At 30.8% G+C, this 19,608-nt stretch overlaps 2 protein-coding genes across 2 annotated transcripts; one reads left to right on the top strand and one right to left on the bottom strand.

Moving 5' to 3' along the window:
- Positions 1-340: 340 nt before the first annotated feature.
- LOC105638578 (protein C2-DOMAIN ABA-RELATED 4) lies at positions 341-2,784 on the bottom strand. Its single transcript, XM_012222398.4, has 3 exons — positions 2,511-2,784; positions 1,737-1,832; positions 341-845 (listed from the first exon to the last, which is right to left on the bottom strand). The coding sequence occupies exons 1-3, from the start codon at positions 2,619-2,621 to the stop codon at positions 555-557; spliced, it is 498 nt and encodes a 165-aa protein (XP_012077788.1). The 5' UTR covers positions 2,622-2,784; the 3' UTR covers positions 341-554.
- A 5,052-nt stretch (positions 2,785-7,836) lies between these two features.
- Positions 7,837-15,666, top strand: LOC105638579 (PROTEIN TARGETING TO STARCH (PTST)). The gene is made up of 9 exons (XM_012222399.4): positions 7,837-7,983; positions 8,470-8,506; positions 8,743-9,040; positions 9,380-9,469; positions 10,147-10,215; positions 12,787-12,892; positions 13,372-13,460; positions 15,162-15,274; positions 15,364-15,666. Exons 2-9 carry the CDS (start codon positions 8,487-8,489, stop codon positions 15,464-15,466), a joined length of 888 nt encoding a protein of 295 aa, XP_012077789.1. The 5' UTR covers positions 7,837-7,983; positions 8,470-8,486; the 3' UTR covers positions 15,467-15,666.
- The last annotated feature ends 3,942 nt before the right edge of the window (positions 15,667-19,608 follow it).

Here is a 19,608-nt window from a genome sequence, read left to right as displayed (position 1 = left end):
ATGAGACTGATAATAATTGAAAAACGGACCGACAATTTAATACAACTTTTAGCAGCAATCAAATTTATTCTCTCAATTAATTTATTTTCTAATATGAATTTCACTCTCCTAGTCTCAGATTTTAGTTTCTTTTTTTCTTTTTGGGTCACTCTGTGAATAGTTTTTCATTATCTTAATTGAAAGTAAAGAAATGAATAATCTTTGAAAAGTATTTTTCTTTTTCTAATAAAAGGGAGGAAATTAACCGAATAAACACTTAAACATGAACAGTTCTTGGCAAAAGAGTCCCAACCAGGAAATTATATTTAAACACAAATTATTTTACTATTAGAAAGTAATATTTGTTTCACTAATGTCATGTTGAGAACTAGATAAAAATAACCAAAAATACTAGCAGCATTTCCCATTACATCACTGCATAGCAGAGAAAGAAATCCGCCTATGGCTAACTTGACATACTCCTGCAAAACATATATATATATATATATATACACACACACACACACTGCTCAAATTCAAAGCAGTTAAATAAAACAGATAGATAGCTGCAAATTCTACAAACCCCTAATACCAGGAACATCAATCCACTGCAACTGGAGCTCTACTTCACCACACTCCACATTTCGCAATCGAAGAATAATATTTTGAATCACTTTCCCCTCAACCCAGATAATCTGGCTTTCATCAGCAAGGCAATTTTGTCTGTTCGGTTGAATTCTAGTTATTATGGTTCCGCTTGGAAGGTCTTCGAGTCGCATCTTCACAGCTTCAAGAAATGGACGGATATCAAACTCTGCATCTCCCATTTTGTCATCTCTGCTGAATGTGTCTTTGTCGTAAACAACCTGTATTTTCAAATAAAGAAGCAATGGAATTCAGGCAGCAAGCAAATATAACTATAACATAATAAACCTATTCTGTAGTAAACCAAAAATAACGGATAAGCTTTAACTCAATTGTACTAGTGTCACAAACACCCTGCATTTTCAAAAAGAGGCACTTTCATTTTAATTATATATGAATTCAGTTCAGGGAACAGCAAATTTCACAGTTAATCGTTCACCAAGAGATTTTCCCGCATAACTAAAACAAAACAAATTTTGTTCTTTGCGTGCAGTTACAAGGTTGTGTCTCATTTCTCAAGTTAGCCTAGGCTGTAAACAGTTGATCTCAACAGAGATCGAGCTCAGCTTGTTAGAGGTTTACTCAAGCTTGAACTCAGGACATTTACTATTTGAAGTTTTAAAAAAAATTGTAGCTCATTTACAAGCTCAAACTCGAATTCAAGCTCGGCTCTTTAAACTGTTTTTCCTGAGCTGAGCCTCTAGCAACTGATGGGAGCTTGGCTCATTTACAGTCCTAGTTAGCAATAGACAGTTAAATTAATTGAATTTGAGAAGCCGAAAGGGTTAAATTTGACTCTAATTAAAAATAAAAGGCTTAGTTCACTTTCAGCTGAAATTTTAGGGGCTAATTAGAGCTTTTGGCCAAAATTCCTTCATGATTATTCTATTTATAGCAAGCTAAACTGAAGATTTAATAATGTATATATGTACATAAAAATTCATTTCTTCTTTGCCAAGATTTTCTATTCTTGTTTTTAACACTTTGATTGGTAGAATCTATCCATCTAGGTCAAGATTAGCAAAAGATTGAGGATATGAATTACTTACGAGCTAAACACACAAACAAATCTATCAAAACTAAGACATGATCAAATGAATTGTAATACTTACAATCTTGATTGGAAGATTTGGATTCTCAATTGAGAGAGTCAAATCCTCATTCCACTCAGGATTGACATTTTGCTTCACCACTCGAGTCTTCAATTTCTGCAAAAACAATATATATATATATATATATATAAATTAAAGGTATATATTAAGAAATTAAATTCAACTCAAACTAAACCTGAAATTTACAAAATTGTGGAGATTAATTATATTAGTTCATTTCCTCCATCTCATCCAGCTCAGGAAGTAAGCAACACCTTACATGAAGTCAAACAACTTTTTATGTACTTTATATTTATAGACATCTTTATTCTCACAATTTACTATTATTGTGTGTTTTTTTTTTTTTTTTTTTTTTTTCTAATCTTTGATCTTTTGTCAGATTGATCTTTTCTGGTTTGGGAGAACCAAACAGAATATTAGGCTCAGTAATTTTAATGCACCAAAATTAGACCTTCAAACTGGAAAAAGAGTTGTAATTGAAAAAGAAAGATCGGAAAAATAAAAAAATAAAACAAATTTTGAAGAGAAAATAATAGAAAAACAGTTCAAATGGAAAAATAAAAAAGAATCTAAAACTAAAAATTATTTTTTTATAAATGCAAGCAGATAATTAATTCTGACAATTCAATAAACCTTTGGAGTTTGGACAGTTACAGTAAGCAAAAGAAACCCATCTGTTATCAAAGAAAAGCAAAACCAAGAATTTCCATAAAGATTCCTCAAGAAAAAAAAAAGATCAGGAAAAAGAAAGCAAATAATTCTATAAACAATTACCTGTTTGCCCATCTTGACAACAACATAAGGGTCACTGCTCATGACATCTCTAACAGCGAGGTTGATTCCCCTGTGCACATGAATTCTGAGAAGACCCAAAATGTTTTCCATGGCAAAGATCAAGAGAAGTGTGTAGAAACAAGTAAAGAGAGAAAAGATGACAAGAAATGAATGGTTGATTTTGAGCTCTGAAATTGACCAAACGAACAAAAAGGAATACTTAGTAACGACTGTGGGCTTTTTGCGAGTGGTGATTGCTCTGATTTCCAGAAACAGGTACCGTATTTATATCCAGCGAACCAAACCAATGTTTTTAGGTAGCTTAACTTCCTATATGTAATCTTAAATTTATTTATTTATTTTTTGGATTAACTGTAAAAATCTTTATTATTTCAAATTAATCAAATTATTAATAAATAATAACTCTACATTTTGTCTCTTTTTATTTAACACAAGCAATTTTTAAAAATTTCTAGGGGAGAACCAATTTATTATCATATTCGGTTTTCAAGTCAATTAATATTTTTGAAATCAAGTTAATTTAATTTAATTCAGTTTGATTAGCCGAATACTCACTCCTATATTCACGACCATATCCATCTTATATCCAATTAGGAAAAGATAGAAAATTATAATATATGATAAATAATAATCATAATTTGAAAAATATATATTAAAATGAAATAAATCAAAACAGTTTTGTTTTATAATTAATTCAAGTCTTTGATTCTGATTCTTTTTGGATCTATTTATGCTTATTTCGTGGATTTTGTAAATCAAATTCAAATGGTATCCTGATTTTTTTTTTATTATAACAGAAAAAGGAAATAATTAATTAATAAACAATAATGACGCGTTTGTTTGGACTTTCTCCATTTGGAGTGAGCTAGTTTTGACTTGGCGAGAAATGGGTATTCAGGCATTTTGGGTCGGGTTTGTGCATTAATTAATGTTGTTAGCTTTGTGACTGGGAGAAGACAATGTTGACGGAAAGGCCAATATTAGGCTGCCGGATTTGGTTGACTCGTATGCTTTGTTCAATTTACAAGATCAAGTGAAACACCGAAATTGGCTAAAATAAATTTAATCATTTCGGTTCAATTGTATTCAATTTTTATGGTTTTGTGATTCAACTCAAAAGTTATTACTCGCTCTATTTTAAAAAAATAATTCATCTTTTTTTTTTGTTTGTTCTAAATATAATTTTACTTTCTTTTTTTTTATTATAGTTAATTTTTAAATTATTTATTTTAGCCTTATTAAATTTTATTTTATTTTAAATAACAATCATTAATTCTGAATTATTATTTCAATATAATAATTGCATATCTGTTTTTTTTAAGATTGATATAATAGAAAATTTATATGAATAAAATTGTCTTTTAACCATAATAATAACTGCTGTCTTAATTTGTGTGAAAATAAAAAGTAAATCTTCTTAGAATGAAGAGAGTATTACTAATAAGAACCAAAGCAAAATAATCAAATTAACTAATTTTTATCTAAACCAAAACTAAAATAACAAAATATTTCAATTTTCTACTCAACTTTTGATTTTTTATACTAAAAATTAAATAGACTAAAAATAATTGGAAATTTTAAAATTTATAAATCTAAATTTTGAATTAGAGCAATTGAGTAACAATTTTTTATTACAAATTATTAGTATTCCCTCCGCTGTAGGTATGCCTCTCTTTACTCGTAAAAAACAACTGTGATCGAGAGGACTCGAACTCAAGAAATCAACTAGACCACCACCTGTTTGACTCTTACACTATAATTTAAAAATTGAGAAAGTAAAGTATAAAATATTATTTCGTTTAACATCTAACTAAGGACAACAAGTAAAATAACTGATTATAAACGACATATACATGAAATGAAGTATAAATTAACGCGGAAAGAGTACCAAGTACCTGTCCAGTAGATACAACTGTCAACAAAGACAATTTTTTTAGTCTGTATCAAAATGTAGTAAGGTTTGTCTACTCTTGAAAAATTTTATTGAAAAATTATTGCTGTTTTATTTTTTTTCTCAATAAATAATTAAAAAAATATTATCGTGACAATAAAAATTTATCTTTGATTGATTTGGTGCATGAAATGGATTCATACACTTAGTGTAACTAAGTATTTTTTTTAAAAAAATGTAAATAGTGTCACGCTCAATCATCAGAGAAATTGTTCGCTTTCAATCAAGCTAATTCCATCCCATACTGGAATGACAAGACTCGCAAGGTTTTATCTCGCAAGTGAAATGTGAAACTTTCCAAGATATCAGCCATTCTAGAATTTTTGTTAAGGGAGCACACTTAGCCCTGAAGTTTTTCCAACTCCAAGTCATTCCACCAAAAAAGACGTCTCTGATGATTATTTTTTTCATTTTTGTTACCGATTCATTTATGTGTCATGCATTCCACTATCCATAGCTAGTCTGTCATCCTAAAAGTTAACTAAGAGTTTTGCTCTATCTGCTCTTTTAAGATCACTTTGCCGGGTCGAAATGTCACATATGAATATTAATTTCAATTTCATAATTTTGTTCAATCTGAATTTTCTTCAATAACTTTTGATTATTATCATAAAAAAATTTATAGGCAACTAAAGTCTTATAATGTCAATCAAATGTAGTTTAGTTAATCTTTTAAAAGATACAGTAGTGAAAAATCTCGAGTTCGATTTCTCTCCACTGCAAAAGTTATTTACCAATTTGATGAATATTATCTAAAAGGGAGCACAACTCTTATTTTATAGCCTACAATGTTATTCTAAGTATAAAAAAAGAAAAAATAAAGTCGGATACTGAAGCAGTAAGAACAAAAACATTCAAATAGATTTTCTTTCCCTGTTATTCGTGTTTTGATATTCCTAAATATATCATATTGATATGAAAACATGTCTTGAAGATTTCTTGTAAAAATTATTTAATTTGGATGAATGTAGATTAATTCGAAAATCCCTAAAATATAAACGCCAGGAAAATAGAACTTACCTTAAATATGTTTCCGGATGAAAGGAAACACACATCTATGAATCATGAATATGTTGCAAAAGCAGAGACCTGCTAATTATTCATAATAATATCTCCTAGTTTTTTTTTTTTTTTTTTTTTTTTGAAAAAAAAAAGTCTCGCTTAATTTTTAAGAAAAGATATGATGTTATTATATACTAATAGATATTATGAATTTGACATTTTTCTTATAAAAGTATAAGCTATAGTTTGCATATGTGAATATAAAGAAGAGTTGTTCATTAAAATTTAATGGCTGAATTCCTTCTGGTCAGGGGCTCTCTCTCTCAAAATCTAAAATCCAAAAGCTTTCTCTTTTCTTCTTCCACAATGGTCACTGCTCTCACCGATGGTCACCCATTTCTCTTATTTATTTATTTTTTCAGATCTGTATATAGATATGAGTTTTTATCACTAAAATATTGAGTTTATTGTGCCCATATATTGAGATTTTGTTATTAAATAGTTATTGCTATCACCGTTATAGTGATTTTGTCTAACATCTTTTATCATATGGATAGTTATATAAAAAGAAGCACGAATCTTCTTTCCAATAAGAGGAAGAAATTTGAAGGTAATCAGATCAGATTTATAGAAAGACTATAGAATTGAACAGTGGCCATGAATAGCCACCAGTGGAGCAAGTGATCGTTTATGGCACAAATATTATGCTCTATCAACTCGATAAGGTACTTCAAATCAATATTGTATTTGTGTTTTTTTATTCTTTATTTATATAAATGATTTATTATTAGATTTTCTGTATAAAAACATAGAAACATATTGATATGTATCTATGTCTTATTTGTACCCCATATCCATATACAGTTTTCCCTAGTTTGGTTTCTTCTTAAAAAATGAAATTTCTAGTTTATTTATTTTTTTTAAAATTTAACGGCTGAAATAATTATTTTTTACGAAATGACTAAATAGTTTTAACGTGTGTATAGTATATAGATATTTAATATATTTACCAAAGAAAGAGAAACTGAAAAGAAATTAGAAAGGCTCTTCAATAACCTTCACAATCTGATAGCTCTCTTTTAGCTGTTTTTGAATACAAACTGAGTTTGATTAACTAATGAAATGTTTAAATTTCATCGCTCAAATTTAATCGATTCTCAAATTTAATCAATTTAAATCATTTTTTAATTTTGCAAGTTGCTTGAATCTTATTTGTTTTGAATTTCATGTAAATGCAAATGAGTTTTTAAATTGGTTGGATTAAAATTGGGTTTGTGATTGGGACAAAAGTTACCAAATCATTGCAAAAAAAGTTTTATTTAATAATATTATAACTATTGTAGTAATTGTGAATTGTGTAGCAGTGACTACATATAAGTCGGTTTAAAGCAAAAGCATTCAAAAAGTAATTATTATATCTATTCTATAATATTTTAAAATTTTATATATTTTAAAAAAGTTATTAAATTTATCTAAATTACAATAAATCATTGAGTATATTGATTATCTTACACTTAATTTAATATTAATTTTCTAAAAAACCATTAAATTGAAGTAATAATTATTGGTTATATATAAAGGGAAACATGAAAAAAAAAATATTTATTACTCCTTAGAACCACAAACATAACAAATATTTTGAAATAATTTATTTTTTCAAATATAATAAATATTATGAAACGGAGATAATATTTAATTACCTATTAAATGTAAAATAATTAAAAAATTTTAATTAATTATTTAAATGCGAAATGTTAAGTGTGATAACCTTTCAAGAAATACTAACTTCTAAATGCTACTCCCTCTGTTTTTTAACACCGGTCATTTTAGGATTTTTTTATTTTATTTCCAAGTAAGTGACATGCTTTATTCAGTCCCATTACTAGTAATATTATAGTCCATGTTAAACTTAAACTCTATTTTAAATTTACTTAACCACGTGAAATATTACCTTTTCAAAAAAATAGGAACTTAGTGTTTTTGGTCTTTATTTTTATTAAAATTTAATATATTTATTGCTCTTCTTAATTTCCGTGTAAAAATTTTAAACCACATGTTTAAAAAAATATATTGTAAATAATATTTTGTCAAATAATATAATCAAGAAAAATGATTTATATGTAAAAATATAAAAATATATTAATCTGTACCGCTCTATAAAAAAATAGAAAAAAACGGTGGTTTGACATGAATAAAACACTAAACACGAACGGGATTAACTCAGGTGCACGTGCAGCCAAAGCCATGATCCATTGTTCATCGACTCTGTACATATTCCTCACGTGCTCTTCTCTCCTCCCCAATTCCCATCTTTAGTGATCTGTGAACGACAATTCCCAATCTCTTACAACCCGCCCCCTGAAAAAACACGCAAAGAAAAAATCCTCGCGTCGCTCTCACGGAGCCAACCGCAAAACACGCGAGAAAAAAAAAATTCAAAATTCTCTCTTTAGTCCACACTCCATACTCCGCACTCTACACTTATTCTCCTTTGTTCTTGTAATGCTCTGAAAATCCCTAATCTCTTTCTATTCTATTGCTGGTTCTATTTTATTAATTGTTACTAGTTCGAATGCTAACCATGTTTTTTCTATTTGGAAATCGGTTGATTATTTTGTTTTGTCGATCATTCTGCTCCAGTGCTGCATTTTCTTTCAGAATTGAATTCTTTGTTTTTTTTTTTTAAAATTTTTTTGTAACATTCCATGTGTAATTGAATTCTCAATGGCTGCATTCTGCTTATATTAGTAATTTTTTCAACATTTCTTACAAGTTTGATGCTATTTTTGAATTAAACTATCCGTTGTATCCTTAAACAGCTGAATTTTGGTTCTTTTCTTACTTTATTTTTTGCTCAATGGAATTATCTCATAAATTTTGTTTATTTGTGACTTTTTATTTTTGGGTTATTTTGCTTTTTAGCATTTGTAGGTAAATGATGATACTAACGCTGTGTTTTTTTTTTTTTTTTTTTGGTTATTTTAGTTACAGGATCCATCAATATGGAGATAGGTACAACAGGGTAAGTATCAATAAAAACTAGTTTTATTTGTTTATTATTTATATATATTTTTTTAGGAGGTAAACCTGATACTGTGATGTGTTAAGGGCTAATGGGCTATGATAATCAGATTTAATACTTCTTTGGTAGGATTTTTTTCCCAATAACTTTAATTACTGTCTTTAAGCTACTATAAGATTAGTTAAGGATCTTTGGATGCTTACTTATCATTCTTGCTTCTGTTATGATCATTGTAGGTGTTGTATTGGAAGACAAGTACAGTGGCGTTCATTGAGTTTGCGAATGTTAGATTGGAAAAATCGACATAAACTTTATTACAATGCTATTGGCTGCAATATAAAGATGAGCTACCCAAGGTCATCTTATTCTCACCTACGATTTGCAGCAAAGCAGTGGATGAGCCATGAGTTATGGAGAACATATACCATCCCAGTTAGTTTCAAAACTTCTTCATCAATAAAATCAGAAGATGAAGAGAATGAATTTGTTGATTCACCAGAGGACCCACTTGCTCAACCATTGAGCAGTGATGAGGTAAGGTTATATATTATATCATTCTTTATTATTGATATCAAATGCATCATCTCTTATATTCTTAAACTTATATGGCTATTCTAGGACATATTGGGTATTGTTTGATAAAAGGGAAAAATAAACTGCTATTCAACAGATAGTAGTTTGCTTTTCATATCTAGAACTGGAATTGAATTATACTCATGCTTGATTGTAATGTATTTGAAAGAAACTTCCTAGGCTGTTATATGTATGTGCATACCATATAGGCACATGCTCATATTTGCTATGCACACGTACATATGTACATTTGCAACTTTTTTCCAATTCTGAGATGTACATTCTGTGAATTTCTAACAGTTGAAGTCACTGCTAGCTGATTCAGAAAGGCAAAAGCTCATTAGAAAACTAAGTGAAGCCAACCAACATAATAGATTCCTGAAACGACAGGTTTGTGTATGCTGAAATTTTGATATGTTTTTCATTATTACTTCTTAATTAAACTCTGATACAGTTGCGCATTCATAAGCTTTTTTTAGTGGTTGTATTGTAAATGCGTCATTAGGTCCAGTTCTATTTTATGACTTCCATTGCAACCTGTTCCACAAGAATTACATTTATGTTTGGCTTTTCAATGGAAAATTTGGCATCTTGTTTGCTCAACCATCATGGAGTTTTCATGTATGCACATAGGAAAAGCCAAATGAAATAAAGTTGAGTCATGACAAGAAATTACTTTAACTATTGACAAGTGACGAATTGATGAAAGGAAATGATGTGCGCTACAAAAAAAAAAAAAAAAAAAAAGGAAAGGAAAGAGATGAGTACTAAAACCTCAATTAACCTCCATAGCATTTTTGAAATATTTAGTTTCATTCCTTAATTTATTATTTTATTATGTATAGTTTGTTCAAAATGTATTGATTGTATTCCTACATTAAATAAGTCTATTGTTTGACTTCATCATACTATTATATTATCTTATATGGATTCTTGTAATTTAAATAGATTGATGTGGCACAGACATGGGTAAAACATTCTTGCTGGTGCTGCATGGTCAAGACATTTTGCCTTAATATAAAGACCTTAAGATTAACATCTGCTTTTTTTGCCCCTCTTCTCCACAGCTGCATGTAAAGGAAGATGCTTTGGTTAACTGGAAAAGTGAACTTGCTGTAATGGAACTTGAAATTCAGGTTCTCCCTATACATTTTCACAGTAGTTTCCTTATCCAAGCCATTGTCATATCTAAAAATCAGTAGATGCATCAAATTACTCATTCAAAAATAGTCATTCAAATGAAGATTCTTTCTCTATCATCATGGTAACAAGAATTTATTATCAGCTAGTGGCAAGGTTTGTAGACCAATTATTTATTTATGGTTATGAAGAATTGGCTTAGGAGCATGGAGCAGGGCCCATTGAGAAAGGATTAGGTCTTCAGACTTTCCTAATGGGGTTGTAATGAACCAATATGTCAAAAATGAAAAACACATTTTTTTTTCCTTAAAAATAACTCTATAGGCTAAGAGAAAAGAAAAATAAGGAGGGAAGAAATATAAGTTTCAAAATTCTCTTTCAAATTAGAAGGAAAATAGAAAAAGCTTTAACAGTTTATTAGTGGAGGGAAAATAATTTTAAATTCCTTTTGTATCCAAACATAAGTAAAGAAAGTAACGCTTATCAAAAATTTTCTTCTTCCTTATTTTCCTTAGTTTCTTTCCTCCCTCCTTTTGTCCCAAACAAAGTGCTAGGTAACCACAAAATACTCGTATGAGCATACCTTCTATATTTATCATGTCTTAATGTATCACAGTTTTGCTTGTCATTTAATTCATTCTTGCTAATTTTCTCATTTACCTCGTTGCACATACTTTCGTGCCCACATGAAACATTTCATAATCATAAGCTTTGTTATACTCCTTTGCACGTGGGAAACCTCCCAACTCCATTTGTGCACTTTTAGCCAAACTCTTTACTTTTAACATATTAAGCCATGAAGTTAGTTCTCTCTCTGTGTGTGTGTGTGTGTGTGTGAACTGAAGTGAGTTGTGCAATCATGGTTGGTAAATGAGCCGTGAAAGAGCTTTTCCTCTGTTCCCAAGAAATTAAGACTTAGATCCACATGATGCAGGAATGCTATTTTATATGCAATTTACAAAAAACCATAATTGGTTGATAGCCAAAATATCGCTCATATTTGAGTTTCAACTGAGAATTTTCAATTATCATAGTCCTTATCATAAGATGTTGAAATATGCCATTACTACATCTATTTAAACTTACCACTTTGGTCATTGTAATACTTGGGTACAAGATGTCGCGAAGATTGAAGAATATGTGACTCAAAGAAATCCTTGTGTAGAGGACTAGTGACTAAGATATATGTCAGGTAACAGTGGGCTCTGGGCTTGGAATCTTGTCATTGTCCTGGAAAATCAAATGGGTGCTAAAATAGTGTTTCATGGACATGTAAGTTATTTTATCGTCTTTGGATTCATGCCATGCATTACAGACAAACTCAGTTGAAGGATCTTGCTGCATGTTGGAGATTTGAGGTCGCTGATACCAAGTTGTTAAGGATCATAGATTATGGATCCTAACTGTTCATATGAGAAGATCATAATAATGTTTGGAAGGTGAGAAAAGAAGACAAAATAGAAGAATAGAGAAAGGGAAAGAGAGAGAATAGAAAGAGAGGATTTCTATATTCATTCATTCATTAACCTTAAACATCACAATACAAGAGTATATGTATGTGCCTGCTGATGTAGGGCACAGTCAGCTAAATATGCCACAACAGTTTATATCTCAGCAAAGAATTAATACCAGTTCAGTACCTAATTAATTAATTACAATGAATTTTCCAAAATCAATACTTATTATATCCTAATATAGTCCTGACAGATGACCTTCTGATATGATATGTGGGAACCACTGGGTGAAAATTATGTGTGGGTTTGATCGAGTTGCTAGGGCTATTCTGTTTCTCATGTATGGTTCCTGCAAAAAAAAAATACTCGAGGAAAGGTCAGAATTGAGGTGGGGAATTCTGACAAGCCAATTCCAATAATGAAGTCTGATCTGTAAGGTTTTTCTCATATAGGGATAAGAAGAGCATCCTTGTACAAAGGTTAATAGACTGGATAGTTGGCTCTGTAATGTACTATGTTCTTGCAACCTTCTCAGTTCTCAGGAGATGGAACCACATTTTATGCTCAGGTGGTCTGGTAAAGAGCATTTGAATCAGGCATGTGGTGAAACTTTGAATATGAATGAATACTATTTGCTTTGAACCTGTATCCCTGTGGATGCAGTAACTTCAGTTTGGAAATGGATAGGCTCCACTAATTTTGGACTTCTGAACCTTATCTGCAATGATTATTAATGTGAAGATAGTTATTCTTCATTAATCATCTGATATTTTAGTGTCGAGTATGCGATCTTACATGATATCCTTCGTGAATGGTATAAACCAAATACCATAATGAGAATGTTTCACATCTCAGAGGAACTATTCAGAGCCCCTAGTGACTAAGGATGGTGCAGTTTCTGTTGATGTTAATCTTCACCGGTCAAGAACATGGTGCGGGATTTTTTTTTTTTTAATCGAAACTGTGTGTCTGACTTATAGGTATGTGTTGTTTAGTTTTCACATGTTCTGCATTTGAGTTTCATTTTCTTGGTATCAAGGTAAGCATCTGTTGCATGTATTAGTGATACAACTAATTCTAACATTAGTTCCTTAATTTGTTTGGGATAGACAGGCTTTAGTTACATTGGCAGACGAAATAGCTAAATCTGTCATTCCAGAAGGTTCAAGAAAGATAAATGGAAAATACATTCAATCTCACCTCCTTTCACGTTTAGAAGGTATAATGATTTTTGCTTGTAATCTTATGTTGATAGGTTTTTTGCCCTTCTTATATATGTTTTTATAACGGTGGAATTCTTTCATAAAAGTTGTGATATTCTTTTAAGACAAGAAAAAATCATACAGCCAAATGCAAACTCTTAGACATTCAAGTTCCTCTTCTCTACTTTTACTTTCCTTGTTATTTAGTGTTTTCATTAATTTTTTACCCCCTACCATCTGCTTCTGGCGATCTACGGACTTGAATACATGGATTTCGGGTTTATGATACTGTATTTTAAAGGCCCAATTTAAAGAGTTGATTGGCAAGTTGGACCTGCTTGTGTTTCTATCTCAATTTGTTGGTATCCATTTGGATTTATAATTGTCTTGCTTTTTGACATGATAGACTGAGTTTAACAAGTTTGTTGGATGTTTTGTTCCAATGACCTTTTTCCATTCTTTACCTGACTATCCTTTCTTTAATGGTACTGTGAAGGTGTGCATGAAAAATTAAAGGAGCAAATAAAGGACGTTGATGCTGCACAGTCCAGGGAGGTTCACTTGTTCTGGTGTGGCATGGCAGAGGTAAGCATACTTTCATAAGCATAAGAAATATTTCCTTACTCATATAGGTTAGCAAACTTTTTTTGAGTGATTTGTGCAAATGTATGGAATAGGAAAGAATTGGTCTGTATGAACTACTTTCTGCTCCATTTGTTTTGTGGAAAATAACTATCTCTAGAAAATAATTTTTAAGGAAAACATTTTCTGGGAAATATTTTTCAAAGAATTCATTTTCTGTCTTATGCTTATAATATTGAAAATTAGTTGGACAATGTTGAACATCTCAATTTACGATCATGAAAATTTTTGGACCTATTATAACTTTGTAATTTCTTTCAATATGTTAAAAAAGTACAAAAACAATAAATTTTGGTGGTCACAGATGATTGTGGTCGAAGGTGGCTGATGGTGATGGTAATGGTTATCATTGATTATTAGAAGATTAATAATGATATTTATATGATTTCCTCTCATTATAATGAGGTTGCGGAAGTTCTGAAAATTACTTTCCCTTTTTAAGAGATGTAGGTTATTTTCCTTGAAAATGACTTAATATTTTGGCGAAGACATTTTTTGTTGATTAAGTTTCCTAAGCATTCCAAATGCTAGAAAGTAAAAATATTTTACTTGAGCGATTCTTGTTCTAACATAGAAGCTGATCTGAGCATCCATCCTGAGTCGCCAGTTAATTTTAGATAATTCAAGAGACATTCTATTCTCCATAAAACAATTGGAGCTTGTCCTTTCTTTTATCATTATAACCTGAATTACCTAGCCTTTGGCTTCAACTCTTGCCTAGTTTGATGACTTAGAGAGGTGAGGTCATAGGTTAAATTGATGATGATGATGGTGATGTGTGCTCATATGAGACGCGTGAGGATGTCTATTCAATATTTCAGCCCTTTCCACTGGATTATGATAATATCGTTCCTTTTGTTTTGCATGATAAGTATCCTTGAACCTTTGATCTCATACACATTAGAAAAAGTATTATACAAATATAACATAAAGTGATTTGCGAATAGTTTTAAGAGCTCTAGAAGCTTATTTCTTTTCATATCTCTCTCTTGAGCGATCATATGAAGGAACCATTGCTTGGTATTGATGGTAACTTTTGGTTGTGAATTGCAAGACCTACAGATTGGTTGACAGTGGCCATCAAAATTTTAAGAGAGTGGAATCCTAGCAAAACATCTCTTCTAGGGGTTGTCGAGATAAGTCCAATACAACATTATGGCTACAGCTGAGGCCTATGAAAGCGGGTCAGAATCCTAGACCTGACAGAGGACAACTCGCTGGCTATTAAGGCTGGGTTTTAAATTATTTGAAAACTTGAATGTGTAGAAAATTCGATAGGCAGTTTGGGTTTGTTGAAGGGTGGAATTGTAATCTAAACTAAACAAGAGAAAGTGTTGAAGAGGCTGTTTGCATAGTAGAAAAACATTTGATTATGTTATATTCCATTCTGACTTATCAAATGCATCTCAAAAAAGTGTGTAGGTTTTAACCAATGTGCAAAAAATTATATGCTGAGGATTAAGTTTAAAATGCATAGCAAGATTGCTAATGACATTGAACCATTCTTTGATTGAAATGAACTCACAAGTGACAGATTTTCTTTGCCTCATCTTCAGTTGGAATCTCTACTGTACTTGGTATAGCACTCGAACTAAGTTTTCAGAGATTAGTTTTAACAGTAGATGAAACTTCATCTGTTTTCAGGATGTACAAGTAATGGGCAGCTTTGACGGTTGGAGTCAAGGAGAGCACTTATCACCAGAGTATGATGGTTCCTTTACTAAGTTCACAGCAACATTAATGCTTAGACCGGGAAGGTATATTAGTGAGCATTCTATTAATTAGTTGGTGTTTCTGATGATCTTATTCTTCTTGTTTCATAACCCATCATTATACGTTGTCAAAGGTACGAGATAAAATTCTTGGTGGATGGAGAATGGCAACTGTCACCTGAATATCCTGCCGTCGGTGAGGGACTAACCAAAAATAACTTGTTAATTGTTGAGTGATCCAGTTAAGATGTTAAACAATTTAGACTTGCATCTTAGTATGAACTGCTTTCTCTTGATGCATTTTTTATTAGCTTAGCTTATTAAATAGTTTAATTTAATTGAAATTTGCAGCTGAGTTTCATTCTCCATACTATAACTGGAAATGTATATGTTTTTGGTATAGATGAATAAAGGTTAACTAATTATTTAGTCTCTGAGTTTTAGTCTTAATTACAACTTCATCCCTTTTATTTAGTAAATACAATGATCCATGGGACTTAGCTCCATTGAATTATTTAAGAGTTAATACGCTCTAATATGTGACTATTTAGTCTTTTAGTGTATTTAGTTTCTTATATTTTTTTATTAAATTACTATTTAGTCTCGGTTAAATCTACGAAAATATCTTTAACTGTACGATTTGTTGCAAAATAACTCTAATTTAACTTTATGTATTTTGAGCACTTTTATTTTAAAATATAGACATATTAACATCCATTTTTAAATTGGGATCAAAATTGAAATAAAATAATATTATTCTGAGACCACAATTTTGCCATGGGTTAATTTAACTCGAGATCAAAACACACCGATTCAATAAAACAGTTACTCCCCCAGATTACCCTCTCTCTCCAACAATTCCTTTTCTAAAAATCTCAGATCACTACTGTGTCTCAAAGCCCAAATCTCTTGCTGCTCTTAGCTTTGGTAGTCTAGAATATCCTCCATTGTAGACCACCATCATCACCAACATCGGCCTCATCGGATCTCCGAGCCTCCACGCACCACCAGTTTTGCCACAACCATCACGAACACTTCATCTTGGAGACCTTGCCTATTCATATTACTCCATTTGTTGTCTTTTTCAATTTGTTGCTGATTTGAAAAGGCATAATTTTGGCGCAACTTAGAATAAAAATTACAATTGTGATTGTGTACCTAAGGATTGGGGTACACTTCAGCAATTGGATGAAAAAATGGATTCACTTGATTTCATCGTTTTATATAATTGTTTTGTTGTTTATTTCTACTGCTGTGAGTATGTTTGAGAGGGATAGAAAACTCTTGTTTGAACGGGATAAGGGAAAATTACTATTTTATCCCGAGTGTTGACATAGTCATTCCGTCCAAAAGGTGTTTGATTTTCTGTTAATTTTATATAAAAAACACAAAAAAAGACCCCTTATTGTGGGGCCCGCAAATAACAAAACTCATAGCAAAACCCTAAACTCATCCCCCTCCCCGTCGCAGAAGCAACGATCTCGCCCCATCCCCTCCAATCGATTTTCCGACCTCTAAATGGTCGGCGGAAGGTGGCTATTGAACCTTCAGGCACCTATAATCACGCCAATGGTCTTTCTTTCACTGAACGAAGCCCTTATAGCGTGAATCAACGCTCTCCATCTTGCGGCGGCGCCATGCCTTCCGATCTACTTCCGCGAGTTCCAAAGAGTCTGTATCTACTTGCGGCGGCGTCATCCCTTTCGTCTACTTCGGCGAGTTTTAGCGAATCTGTATTTACTTACGGCGGCGCCATCTTTTTCGATCTACTTCTGCGAGTATCATTACGGTTTAAAGTGTTGCCATCATAGCTGCCTTGATTTATAGTTTCTAGAAGTGGAGAGCCAAAAAAAAGGTTATGATAAAAGGTGAGAAACTGAAAGGCTGCTACTTTACTTATTGATTTATAGTTTCATTGATAGCTATTGTTGCTCTGAATGGCCGAGCTTCTTGTTTTGAATTTTGTTCTTTGATTTGGTGGCCGGTTGGGTTTGGAGAAAGCGAAGGAAAATGGAGTGGTGAGGGGTGGAGGTGACTAGGTGAGTGTAAGTGTGAGGAGAGGGATGAGAGGAGACGGTGGCGGGTCTAGCAGAGGAGGGAGCGGCAGAGGCGGTGGAGGTGAAGGAGTTCGATCAAGTTTTCTGAGAATGGACGTCATTTCCGTATAATGATTTTTTTTTTATTTTTATTTTTCGGGTTCCACAGAATTGGTTTTTTGGTCTTTTTCGTGTAAAATTAATGGAAAATCACTTTTTGGAGGGAATGGCTATGTCGAGGCGGAGTCAAATCTTAGGAATGGTCGAATAATTCAAATAATTTGACCAAAATTCATGAATAAAGTTATTAAGCAAGTTAAAACTCAGGAACGAAATAGTAAATTTCCCATGGGATAATGCTAGTGTTTCTATTGGCAATTTTGGTTGGCCATTAGTTAATACTGCTCTTTTTGAATTACTTTTGAGTGAGAATAATATTGATAAGATAATGTATTTCTATAACAAAATTTTTAGAAGGGTAATGGTTGAAGGCAGAAAGGAAAATTTTGGAAAGCAAATTGTTTTATCAAAAAGGTGTGTTTCAATCCTTCGGGTTAAGTTAACTCAAGTCAAGCTACAAGTCCCATATTATTTTATTCTAAATTCTAGTCTAGTTCTAATATATTTATATTTTAAAATGGGGGTGTCCGAAGTATAAAAGTCAAATTAAAATGATTTTTGCAACAAATCATATAATTGAGGATATTTTTATAAGTTTAACCATTTAGTCTTTTATTTTCACTCGACATTAAAAACGATACATTTTTTAAAGGAAAACCAATAGTTTATCGAACCTAAACATTTGCGACTAATCAATATATTTACCAACAAGTGAGATGAAGTTGTAATCGTGACTAAGCGGATTAAATAATTAGTTGATCTAAATGATGATGGTTTACCTACACATATGGGTACATGAAAAAAAAAAAAATGTCTTATTAATGTTTATATTTTTTAACTATTTAATAAATATTTAATTATTCAAATTTTGCAAATTGAGATGTTCAATAAAAAAAAATTTTAAGTTGAATTTTTAAATAAGTGCAATTGTTTAGATTTAAGTATTTGATAAGTAAAAATAAAAATTGAGAGTAACATATTTGTTTAAATACAATAATATATTTATGCATTTACTGAAATTAATATCTGTCTTAATTGTACAAAGCGTGATAGTGCAAGTTCACTATTGATTATTGATTTCTTGACCTTGCGTTGCATGCCTCTCGTATTTTTAAAGAAAATGATTAAGTTAGGGTCCTAGCAAGTGAATTTTTATATTAAAGAAGTTAAGTCGACAAATTAACTGCAAAAGTGTCTCCGTTCTTGTACATCCATCGTACCAATCTTACATATAGTAAAATTAATTATTTTAATAACCGTTTAAAATTGTCTTAATAGCTAATTTTTTTCTTTCTTCGTATTTTTGTTAACGCAAATCTCATATACTATGTTATAAAATTAACTATTTGTATAATATTCGATAGTTGTTATATTGATTTTTTATCAACCGTTAAAAGGGAATAATATTTTATAATTCATCGTGTTGACCTCTATTATAAACGCTGTGACACTGAGCACGTAAATATAATGCTGGACTTCAATACTAATAAATTTAGTTGGCTTATAACATGTTCTTCAATAGGTATTTAGGTTGTTATAACGGTGTTAGTGTTTGAAAGGGACTGTTATACAAAAGGAATGACGATAAAGATACACTACATAGGTATAAAATAAGAATACGACTTTATCACCAAAAATAATTATTGTTCAATTTTTAATCTTAAAATAATAGGGTTAGTTGAAGGCGGCAACTGCTTTATCATTCATGGAAGGAGCTGGTTGTGTTTACACCTCATGTATTTCTGGAGCTTTTTAATTAAGTTAATTATTCTAATTAAAATAATTAGTTTACATAATTTAATTTGGCTTGATATGTTGTAGTGAGCCCATCAATTATGAAAGGCATATTAAATTAAATAACTACTAATTAATGAATTTTAATTAATTAATTAATTTAGTTAAACAAAGATAAAATAACGAGTTAATTACTCTTTTGCCTCCATAATTAATTATTTTATTTCCGTAAATGGTTTTATCCTTAATATTTGATTCTGTCAACTATTTTATCATTTTGTCTATTTTTTATCTTTTCCGTTAAAAACCTTTGAAATAATTAATATTTTTATTCCTAAAAAATACGAGGATTGAATAGTTAATTTTGACAAAAAAAAAAAAAAAAAAAAGACAGTAAGTATTCCTAGGTTGTTTAATGGAAAAATACATAAAATAGATAGAAGGATAAAATCTATCTATTTTTTAAAATATAGGAATAAAGTAGTTAAT

Source organism: Jatropha curcas, chromosome 4, assembly GCF_041381405.1.
Source record: "Jatropha curcas cultivar XTBG-Jc1 chromosome 4, XTBG_Jcur_1.0, whole genome shotgun sequence".
Lineage (NCBI taxonomy): Eukaryota > Viridiplantae > Streptophyta > Magnoliopsida > Malpighiales > Euphorbiaceae > Jatropha > Jatropha curcas.
Note: the sequence above shows the minus strand (reverse complement) of the source record. Positions and strands in the feature narration are given on the sequence as shown.

Excerpts from the sequence above, each read along its gene's own strand:
- LOC105638578 (XM_012222398.4), bottom strand. The coding sequence starts at position 2,621 with ATGGAAAACATTTTGGGTCTTCTCAGAATTCATGTGCACAGGGGAATC. Across the intron at positions 1,833-2,510 it reads TTGTCAAGATGGGCAAACAG|AAATTGAAGACTCGAGTGGT; the intron begins GTAATTGTTTAT and ends TTGTTTTTGCAG. Across the intron at positions 846-1,736 it reads CAAATCTTCCAATCAAGATT|GTTGTTTACGACAAAGACAC; the intron begins GTAAGTATTACA and ends TTGAAAATACAG.
- LOC105638579 (XM_012222399.4), top strand. The coding sequence starts at position 8,487 with ATGGAGATAGGTACAACAGG. Across the intron at positions 12,893-13,371 it reads CCTCCTTTCACGTTTAGAAG|GTGTGCATGAAAAATTAAAG; the intron begins GTATAATGATTT and ends GGTACTGTGAAG. Across the intron at positions 15,275-15,363 it reads TTAATGCTTAGACCGGGAAG|GTACGAGATAAAATTCTTGG; the intron begins GTATATTAGTGA and ends ACGTTGTCAAAG.